General features: G+C 36.6%; 1 protein-coding gene across 3 annotated transcripts in view; it reads right to left on the bottom strand.

The window, feature by feature from the left end:
* epc1a (enhancer of polycomb homolog 1 (Drosophila) a) overlaps window positions 1–11,235 on the bottom strand; it is a 122,652-nt gene that overhangs the window by 3,547 nt on the left and 107,870 nt on the right. For all 3 annotated transcript variants that reach the window (XM_051928968.1, XM_028804306.2, XM_028804307.2), the window contains 2 exons: window positions 752–870; window positions 397–538 (listed from right to left, as the gene is read on the bottom strand). In XM_051928968.1, coding sequence (XP_051784928.1) covers window positions 397–538; window positions 752–870 — 261 coding nt within the window. The remainder of the gene's footprint in view (window positions 1–396; window positions 539–751; window positions 871–11,235) is intronic.

Raw genomic sequence — 11,235 nt, 5'->3', positions numbered from 1 at the left:
ATAAATCAAGTACAATTTCATCCTGACACAGTGATAATGTAATTTTAACAATTCCCTTGGTCAACATTCTTTAGCAGGCTATACACTATGGTGGTTCCCTGGTCATGTTCAAAGTGACTTCTCAGATCTGCTTTAATATTAGAGTATCATGTGACAAAACATTTCTACACTGCTTACTCCTATATTAAGCCCTCAATGCAGCTATGGTTGTTTGGTAATACTACATGCTACAAGATGTGAAGCAACCCACACAGACCATTCTATTATTCCCTATGGCTCCCTGTTTGCTTCATTTGGTTTAGAAAACATGCTAACATACCACAGGAAAATAGTTTGTATTCAAACTGATATTAACATGTATTCAGGTATAGAGAAAAAAGTGACAAAGGCACTGACCTGAGGGATGAAGAATACCATTGACTCCAATTCCAAGCACCATGTCTTCTTTTGCTTTGAAAGTCACGAGCTGTTCTGTCGTTACCAAAGCAGAGGCAGCAAATTGGGCACTAACAGAATCTAACGTTTTTGACACCACACCCTACAAAGAAAACAGAATCTGATATAAATAAATGACTTTTTAAACAAATACATTTAAGTTCACATAAACATTACATTTAAGACTGGCAAATCTAAGTTTCTCTTTTTTTTTTTTTTTTTTTTTTTAAAGTTTGGGGAGAGAATGGTGGAGTACCCATAAATCCTTCTCATAAATAAAAAAGTGAAAAAACAATACTGTTAGGAAGTCAGTCACCTGTGTACTGTTGGCAGCAGACACACTGTTTGCTTGTTGCTGCTGAATCTGTGCAAGCTGTTGTTTCTGCATCAGTGCTAGTTGCTGTTGATGTTGCTGGTATTGTTCAGCTGTAAATGCTAAAATGCAAGACAGAAATTATGAAAATATGAAAAGATGCAAAATGCCCAGAACACATTTTAAAAGATTTCAGCAGTACCAATTATTGCCAGCAGATACTATTATCCTCCACAGAGTTTTAGAATGGAAAAATAGCACCCCCTTTAACATTACACCTCCGCCAACAGCAGCAGCAGGAATTAATCACCTTAACAACAAAGAATGCTTTCATGACGTACTAGGATAACGAGAAAACACTTGCAATAAAACTTTAATAAAATTACTGGTGAACTGGTCCAAATTTTGAAAACTATAAGCCAGATGCCAATTGGACTCAAAGTCCGACTTATCAGAGGTGTAAATATATAAGGTTTAAACCAATAATTTCATGTCAGTAAACCTTCTTGCCCCTGATCCAAACCGTCCATGTTGCTACAGTTGGTTAAGCCTTGATAACACTATTTATAACCCAAACTTATTTTTGAATCAAGTATTACAGTAATCCCTCGCTATATCGCGCTTCGCCTTTCGCGGCTTCACTCCATCGCAGATTTTATATGTAAGCATATTTAAATATATATCGCGGATTTTTTGCTGGTTCGCAGATTTCTGCGGACAATGGGTCTTTTAATTTCTGGTACATGCTTCCTCAGTTGGTTTGCCCAGTTGATTTCATACAAGGGACGCTATTGGCAGATGGCTGAGAAGCTACCCAACTTACTTTTCTCTCACTCTTGCGCTGACTTTCTCTGATCCTGATGTAGGGGGATTGAGCAGGGGGGCTGTTCGCACACCTAGACGATACGGACGCTCGTCTAAAAATGCTGAAAGATTATCTTCACGTTGCTACCTTCTGTGCAGCTGCTTCGTGAAGCGACATGCTGCACGGTGCTTCGCATACTTAAAAGCTCGAAGGGCATGTATTGATTTTTGACTGTTTGTTTTTCTCTGTCTCTCTCTCCCTTTCTCTGCTCCTGACGGAGGGGGTGTGAGCTGCTGCCTTCAACAGCTTTGTGCCACGGTGCTTCGCATACTTAAAAGCAAAACAGCCCTATTGATTTGTTTGCTTTCCTCTGTCTTTATGACAGTCTCTGCTCCTGACTCGCACTCCTTTGAAGAGGAAGATATGTTTGCATTCTTTTAATTGTGAGACGGAACTGTCATCTCTGTCTTGTCATGGAGCACAGTTTAAACTTTTGAAAAAGAGACAAATGTTTGTTTGCAGTGTTTGAATAAAGCTCCTGTCTCTGTACAACCTCCTGTGTTTCTGCGCAAATCTGTGACCCAAGCATGACAATATAAAAATAACCATATAAACATATGGTTTCTACTTCGCGGATTTTCACCTTTCGCGGGGTGGTCTGGAACGCAACCCCCGCGATGGAGGAGGGATTACTGTACTTCTTACTTATACCTTTAAGTTGTCTTTTCATTGGTCAATAATGGCTCAATTTAAAGTATTTACTTATAAAGACAAAAGTACAAATGTTTCAGTAATTTATAACATACTCAGTAGAGGTGCGTCAAAAAATTAAAATCAAGGTTAATCAACTGACAAATAGTGCCGCTATCCACTTTAGTACCTGGTGATCTTAAACTTGAAATTTTCATTTTAAATAGTGTTTAGAACAGAAGTGAAATATTTTCTATCCATTGAAATATTACAGTAACTAGGTTTTCTATGTGACATGCAAACAAAAGCAAGAGGAAAAGTCACTTGTGTTAAAAAGATTTATAAAGATCAAGGAGTCCATAATGTGTAAAACCCATGAAAAAGTGGCAAAACACAAAGCAAGTGGGATGTTTTAGGTTTCTCAGCTTCTTATTATCAAAGGCTCACAATTAAGTTTAAAATTTGGTTAAAACTCCATCTGAGATGAGACACACTTTTTACATCTTTTTAAAATTTACAAGTATGAGGTTAATCAAAACACAGAATGCACTAGAAGGACAGCTTTGATAAGCTATTTATGCTTGTTAATAGTGCTACACATTTCACCAAAAACACACTAGTAAAAGTCATGACCAAAAGGGTGCAGAACAAATACTAAACAGGCAGAAGCCAGATCTTTCATGATCAATATATGGCACAAACAGATGTTACAAAAGGTTTGTCTAAATTATAGTTAGACACTGCATAGATTTTGGTTGGTGGGGGATAAATGCAGATTTATACCTTGAAAAGGCTACTCTTTTTGTACTGGGGGCAGGCATAAATAACGATGTACTGGAGTAAACATTTCAAACAGACCCAATTTTGACAGGGCAAGTATTCTATGTCTTAATTTATTAGTGTAGTACTGCTTTAAATCTATTGAGAGTTTCTTGCTGTTTATTATTACAATACCTGTGGTTAAATTTCACCCAACAACTTATTTTCTTTTTAAGAGAACTTTGTTAAAATTAAAGCAGTAAGTAATACACAAGATATTTAAAATTTGACACAGTGGATGAAGCCACTGAGAATCAGTCATTACTTTTCAAAACTATCAGTTTTCTACTTCTGAGACAGCCCCCCCAATCAAAATCAATATCAATATCTTCACCAACTGCAGACTGGTTTAAAAGTTTCAGTATGCAACACTTTGATCATCTTTATAAAACTACTGTTAAATAGCCACAAACAGCATTTGCAACAGCTAGGCAGTACAACAGCAATTAAACCTTTACTATTCCTAACTTGCATATCAGGACCTAGGTACAAATCCTGGCCCAGTAACAGTTTCTGTAGAGCTTTAATTTGCAAGTTCAGTACTCTGTGGCTGTGGGTTGGGTTCCAATAAGTTTTAACATCAGCGTGTCATTTTACTAATAAACTCATTTTTTTTAATTAGCTAGTATCCCCCATAATCTTCCTTCTGTATTTAGAAAACAGCAGTAGTGAGTTTTAGTGAGTTTTATATTAATGAGAAAGCTGGAAATATGCATATTTTGCCATAGTTTCAAGTTAACTAACTTGTCCTTTCCTTATCAATACAATTAAGGCAACAAATTCCACAGGTGTATCCTTATAATGACAGTTAACAATGAGCAAAGTAGACTCCAGAAAAAAAAGTTTCATCACTTAGTCTCTATCTTCATTGCCACAGCTTACATCGACAAATAAACATGCCTAGATAACATCACTCTTCAATTTAACTAGCTTTAACACAGTAGTCTAATTGGATTGTATTTTCATTTAATGGGATGAACTACATACGACAGTAGTCCATAAAACAAGCTAAATATGAACAGGTTTACAGGATGAGCTACCGGTTTTTGGGCTAAACAATTTTACGTAACCCAACGGATAAAGAGTTAGTTGTGGTATGTTAAATAGCTATTTGAAGTAGCTCTTTCATTTCTGATAGGATGATTATTTTTCATGAACAGGTCCTTGGAAAGACAGTAATATATTGACAGTTATGCAACATTCAAAAACATTAAAGTATTACTATTTTAACTGAAATGAATAGACTTTAGATTAACAGAAATGAGTGTGAGCTTCAGGTATGTCATAATTGAAGATGCGAGTTCCAAAATCTGCTAATTACACCTTTTGGTAAAATTTAGTGAACACGTGATTGTGACTTTTCATGCAGTTGGTCATGCGGCGAAAATATGTTCGAGCTTTAAAACCTGCTAATTGCAACAGTGTAGCACTATAGTTTTAGGGATTAAGTTTCAAAATCTGCTTATGGACCCAGATTTTCCTATTTATCTCCAAAATTTATCTTTTGTACTTAGCCGATTTTGGAACTGAGCTCTTCAATTGCTAAATACTTTTGATTTTTCAGAAACTTATTGTTAAGACTTGTATAATGAGATTATGGTTATGGTAAGCTTTAGTGATTTTGTTCAGGTTAGCACATCTTAAATTATACTCAGTTTCACAGAATACTGCCCATGCTACCGAATGAAATGCATTTGCATATTTAAATATAAATTCATCTCCACACCTACATGTTTAGTAATAAAAACCTGATTGAAATTTTCTACTAACTTTTGCAAAGGTTAATCGTTAACTAGACCCTTAGTTATCTGCTGAAGTTTGACCACTTGTTACTATTCAAAGACTCAGGATGGAAAGCCAAATTTCATTTATAATTCTGCTTTTACTAGTTTACTATACATTTCCTTTTGAGCTGCATAGGAATACATTTTGTACTACCAAGGAATGCTAAATTAGCCTTGGATATTCTGCATGTTATAGTTTTATATTTTAAGAAATTGTTTTAATAAAATGCTCCCGTGGCGTTCTTTTTCACCCCCCCCCCCCCCATAATTATAGTGCGTAAAAAAGCATGAATATTTAAACTTTTGTAGTTGGCAGTAGTTCAAATAGATGAAAAATATCTTGACAATGAACCATAAATATAGTAATCCCTTGCTACTTCGCGGTTCACTTTTCGCGGATTCACGACTTCACGGATTTTATATGTAAGCATATCTAAATATATAACGCGAATTTTTCGCTGCTTCGCAGGTTTTTGCAGACAATGGGTCTTTTTACTTCTGGTACTTGCTTCCTCAGTTGGTTTGCCCAGTTGATTTCATACAAGAGATGCTATTGGCGGATGGCTGAGAAGCTACCCAATCAGAGCACGCAGTTAAGTTCCTGTATGCTGCTGATTGGCTCAGCGACGGAGTGCTGCATTAACCAGGAAGTCTCATCTCACTCAAACATTAACGTGCTCTTGCTACTGCATTCAGGGGATCATCACCTTCATCGTCATCATTTTTACTGCGCAGCATATTCATCACCATCATCACGTCATATATAGCTACGTGTACTTCGCTATACAGTAAGTGTAAACTTATCTACCGATTTCATATTGCTTAGCAGTTGTCCCTGTTATTAATAGAGTAAAGGGTGGGTTGTAAACAATACAGGGAGGGTTTAAAAACGTCCAAATACACGTTTAATTAAATAAATATGGTGTCCCTACTTCGCGGAAATTCAGTTATCGCGGTCGGCCTTGGAACCTATCTCCCGCGATAAGTGAGGGATTACTGTAGTGAAGAGCTGGACAAAAGAGATGTCTAACAAACCTCATTGAAATATTTTTCCAATAACCACACATGGGAGTGAATTTCAAGGAGACATGTGATACCCCAGCATGGTTACATGTAAAATGGTAGTCACACTGTAATATAGATATTTTAGTCGATGATTAATGTTGGCAATTACAGTAATTCCACAGACAATATTAAATTGCAATCTTGCCCATTTCTTCACTGTAGAACAAATTATAAAAATACAGGTTTGTGAACAGTTGTTCAGTGGTGTTTGCCTGAAAGAGCCTAGTTACTCAAACTGAAATACAACGGATATCTTCACTAACATTATCTACAGTAAAGTTACCATGATTTTGCACATTAATAAATCCCACCTTGGCAGCATCTAACACCAGCAACAACCAAACCAGGATGGGACTGTAGTTCACTGTGTGATAAATAAAATCAGTACAGTTAGGTCAACCTAGAATTTCCCTTTTTGTGATATGTGAAGAAATCTTGGATTTTATTTTTTCAATCTTAATCTATTTTCTATTGTCTATCTCAAGAACATACTTCTGCTTGTGAATATAAGAAATGATATTAAGGAACAGAAACCTTAAATACAGTAATCCCTCCTCCATCGCGGGGGTTGCGTTCCAGAGCCACCCGCGAAATAAGAAAATCCGCGAAGTAGAAACCATATGTTTATATGGTTATTTTTATATTGTCATGCTTGGGTCACAGATTTGCGCAGAAACACAGGAGGTTGTAGAGAGACAGGAACGTTATTCAAACACTGCAAACAAACATTTGTCTCTTTTTCAAAAGTTTAAACTGTGCTCCATGACAAGACAGAGATGACAGTTGTCTCACAATTAAAAGAATGCAAACATATCTTCCTCTTCAAAGGAGTGTGCATCAGGAGCAGAGACTGTCATAAAGACAGAGGAAGCAAACAAATCAATAGGTCTGTTTGGCTTTTAAGTATGCGAAGCACCGTGGCACAAAGCTGTTGAAGGCGGCAGCTCACACCCCCTCCGTCAGGAGCAGGGAGAGAGAGAGAGAGACAGAGATAGAGAGACAGAGAAAAACAAAAATGCAAAAATCAATACGTGCCCTTCGAGCTTTTAAGTATGCGAAGCACCGTGCAGCATGTCGCTTCACTAAGCAGCTGCACAGAAGGTAGCAACGTGAAGATAATCTTTCAGCATTTTTAGACGAGCGTCCGTATTGTCTAGGTGTGCGAACAGCCCCCCTGCTCACACCCCCTACGTCAGGATCAGAGAAAGCGCAAGAGAGAGAAAGAGAAAAGTAAGTTGGGTAGCTTCTCAGCCATCTGCCAATAGCGTCCCTTGTATGAAATCAACTGGACAAACCAACTGAGGAAGCATGTACCAGAAATTAAAAGCCCCATTGTCCTCAGAAATCCGCGAACCAGCAAAAAATCCGCGATATATATTTAAATATGCTTACATATAAAATCCGCGATAGAGTGAAGCCGCGAAAGGCGAAGCGCGATATAGCGAGGGATCACTGTATTTGACTTTTAGAGGGTAACACATTATCATTGGACAAAGTCTTCAAAAGCTAATGGCAACCTTTTAAGTGTTCAAGATAAAAGCAAGACACTTTTATTCTATCCTCATTTGTTTTTCTTTTTTCAAACTTTAATAAAGCCACACATTAACACTAGAACAGAAGCTGTGGATAAAAGAATGGAGCACTGCAAAAAGAGCAGAAACGTCCATTAACACACAAAAAACAACAAATAAAGTCACGTCACACATTTATTAACACTTCTTATGGTTATAATAATAAACATTAATGAAGGTTAGAGGCATGATGTTTCAAGAATGTAAATAATCGTTATCTAATTTTTTATTTTTTTTCAAATGCATGCTGACCTCTGCCCCTCACCAACAACAGATTATTCATGAAATAACTTAATCAACCACAAGATGGCATCAAACACAAATCTCTACAAGGGACAGGTTCACTTGGCAACCTCAAGACAAACAAACTGGTTCTGTGAGGAGTACTCCTTACTTTGTGTAGTTATTGTGTCTCTAAATGCTAAAGCTTGAAATCATGACATTTTAATATCTGAGCTGCCAACCACAGCAACCTACTTAGACATGTATTATTTCCTTTAACCATTGTATCCTATTCTTTGTGATCAAGTAGTCATATTCAAAGCATACACGCTATTAACTCCTTCAACAGCATTAACAAGGGCTTATACTGCAATCAAGAAATTTTAGCTGCCTCCTTACAGCACCAAAGCCACTAATCATGTTTCCAGTTGTTGCAAGGCGGTCTGTGTATTACATCTCGCTTCTGGTGGTTTCTTTTATACTTTGCTATTCTGCGTGTTTGAAGAGGTCTACCTCAGCTTTAAGCTTTTCCCACCAGTTAGAAAATATAATATCCAACAGCTTCAAGCAAGTGGACATTTCACAACAATTTGTTTACTGGTATGTATCACTTATGGGGCTGCCTTTCTTATATTAAAAAATATATGTGTACCAATATGCTAGAGCAGTGTGATTTATGAAGTATCAAAAGCCTTTATCTATAAAGTAACAATGTGAAGACACAACTTCATATTATCACTCTAGTACTAAAAAGTGAGACATTAACAGCTTTTGGTATAGAAGCAGGTTTGAACACTAACAACTGAATTGTTATTTGTTAGATGAGAGAAGCAATTTCATACCGCACATGACTGGTGAGAAACAAAGACATGAGTGGTTGTGTTAAAACTAATTAGAAAGCTGAAAATAAAAACAAGCAGGTCTTGCATTCCTGGAGGTCTAAACTGGTGAGATGACGAAGTTGAGCCACTGAAGAAACCTAATCACATTCTGAGTGAAAAGGGGAAAGTTTGTGTGTCGTTCTCTGGTGCTACTACTAGAAGCACAAAAGTAAGACAAAGCACATTCATGCTGATATCTAAATATACAGAAGCCTAAAAGACAACCTACCAACATATCTCAATCAAAACTTGCCAGACATCTTTAACTTGTAAACAGCAGCAGGATACTCGACTAACTAAACTCGTGCCCAAAAACAAGCTCTCTGCACCAGTTCCATCTCTGTAGATTTACACATTATATACTATCAACAAAATGTGATTTGACAAAGTACACAAAAAATGTTTAAAACTTTACATTTTTTTTTTTACTATATTTTAAAAGCAGCTTAATTTTTGTGGTAATTAAACCTAGGGAGCACCGAGGAGAAAAAACACATGCAGCCTTTGGTTCTTTATACACCAAGTTAGCTTAAATAATAAATTGACATGTTCTGTATATGTGCCACATATTTTTAAAAACAAACTACTTTTGCTGCTCATCGAGTGTCGCACATTACTGCTGTCAATATCTAAATCCTGTATGCCCCCATAAGCTTTTATTTAATGACTACAACTAGAAATGGGGAATAGATTCCAGAACGGGTGGAAATCTGGCTGGTTGTCATGTAATTGGCAAGACATGTTAAAAATTTGCGGTGGCAGTGAAAACAAAGTGGGCAGAAATACATTGAAAACATAAAGCAATATTCACTACAGCCATTAAAAGAACTATATTGCCTGGAGACCAGACTCAAATTATAGGGTGGTTATTGTCTGTGTGAGTTTGCTCAAAGCACACTGTAAAAATGTTCAGGTTAGACTGAATGCCAACACAAAACTGACCTTATGTCAGCTGCGTGTGCCCAGTGGTGGACCAACATCAAGACATGGATGAATGGACAGAAAAAATAAGTCAAAATAGGAGCATGAAACTGCCAGACATCAGCAGGATGCCAACTGAATTTATCTTGAAGAGTGCATTGACAGGAGTGTTCCAGAAGCACAACAGAGTGAGTGGGACATGGTGAGTAGAGCTTTGTTACTGCAGGCTGTATGTCTTTCAATGTTATAAACAGCTTTGAGACCCACAACTGCAGAATTCCTGACCTACAATAAACAGAACCAATAATCGAAGGTTATGGTTTTAAACTGCACAGGCTGCAAGTTTTAGAAGGTTATCAAGTATGCAAGTTAGACATGTATGGAATGATGAATTAAATTAACAATAACTTCAGTTTATTAGATGGGGTCAGAGTGAGTTCTACATATCAAAAACTTAAGAGACTAGCAGTGTAAAAGCGGACTATAGTGATATTTAAGGTAGATTTTGCTTGATCTCTAAAACCACATAATAGGATCTAAACACACACACACACACACACACTAGGACACCAAGTAAAACATGTGGCAATACAACACAAACAAAGCCTAATGAAATTGTACAAGCAATGCAAAACAAACTAAAGACAGAACTATTCCACTATGTGATATTTCCAGTTCAGTTTAGAGTATTAAAAAACAAACATGAATCAACTATTAAGTTCCATATTAGGATATTTTAAAATTAATTTTGCAGCTGTAACTAATTTACAACACAAACCTCTCTTTTAGTATCTATTTTGTAATTCATTTTTAGGATTATTTACAAATTACCAACAATTTGTATATACACAAAAACAGAAGGGATGTTACAGATTGTTTGGTTACCAATATAGTGTGATTTTTCAAGAGAAAATAGCAAATCATGAAAAACTTTTTTTTAAGCATCTGTACAGTAATTTAGTTGTAGTGCTTGTGATGTATTATGGTAGTTGAGCTAGGCAGTCTTTCTTGGCTAAGAAACGTCCTGTAAACAATGAATATACGAGAGAGAGAGATTGCAAACTTAGCTGTTAAATAATTAACTGAGAAAAAGGAACCAGAGAGAGTGTCCTGTGCAATTAAAATAATGGCAAGAAAAACGAATTTCAATAATTCAAAACCTTTTAGGTTATATTTTAATTAAAATTAACACTGCTTTTCCGAGTTTGAACTGAGTGAGTGTGTGTTTAACACAGCATCTCACATTTTAAAATCAGTAAAATAAATATCAATTTGAACTTGCTGCTTAGTAAACAATACACTTGTTAGCTTAATAGCAAAAATTTGTGTACTTTTGTTTTTGTTTGTCTGCTTATACTGTTTTCTCTATGTTCTTCCCTTCCTGATTGGTACCAGTTCTTCTTTGCGTCCTTGTCAGCCTTTATGACTTCCTTCACCTCTCTGTTCCACCACCATGTCTATTTGTCCCCACATAGGCTCATTCCAGTTTTCCTATCCAACATCTCTAACCTACTCTTAATATAACTGTGCTATTCTTGTCCCACCATTCCTCCAAACTCTCAACTGACTGCACTTTAAAACTCTCCCTAAACCTGTTCTTAAGCCCTTTCGCATAACTTGCACCCCAGTACTCTTAGTGCAGCCTCCTCTGTTATTACTCTTCTTCTGATTCTGATCTCCTACTCCATCTCTACCACTTTATGCTGCACTGTCACACTTTCTCCATTTA

This window comes from Erpetoichthys calabaricus, chromosome 6 (assembly GCF_900747795.2).
Source record: "Erpetoichthys calabaricus chromosome 6, fErpCal1.3, whole genome shotgun sequence".
Classification (NCBI taxonomy): domain Eukaryota; kingdom Metazoa; phylum Chordata; class Cladistia; order Polypteriformes; family Polypteridae; genus Erpetoichthys; species Erpetoichthys calabaricus.
The sequence above is the reverse complement of the archived record's forward strand: the minus strand, read 5'-3'. Positions and strand labels throughout refer to the sequence as shown.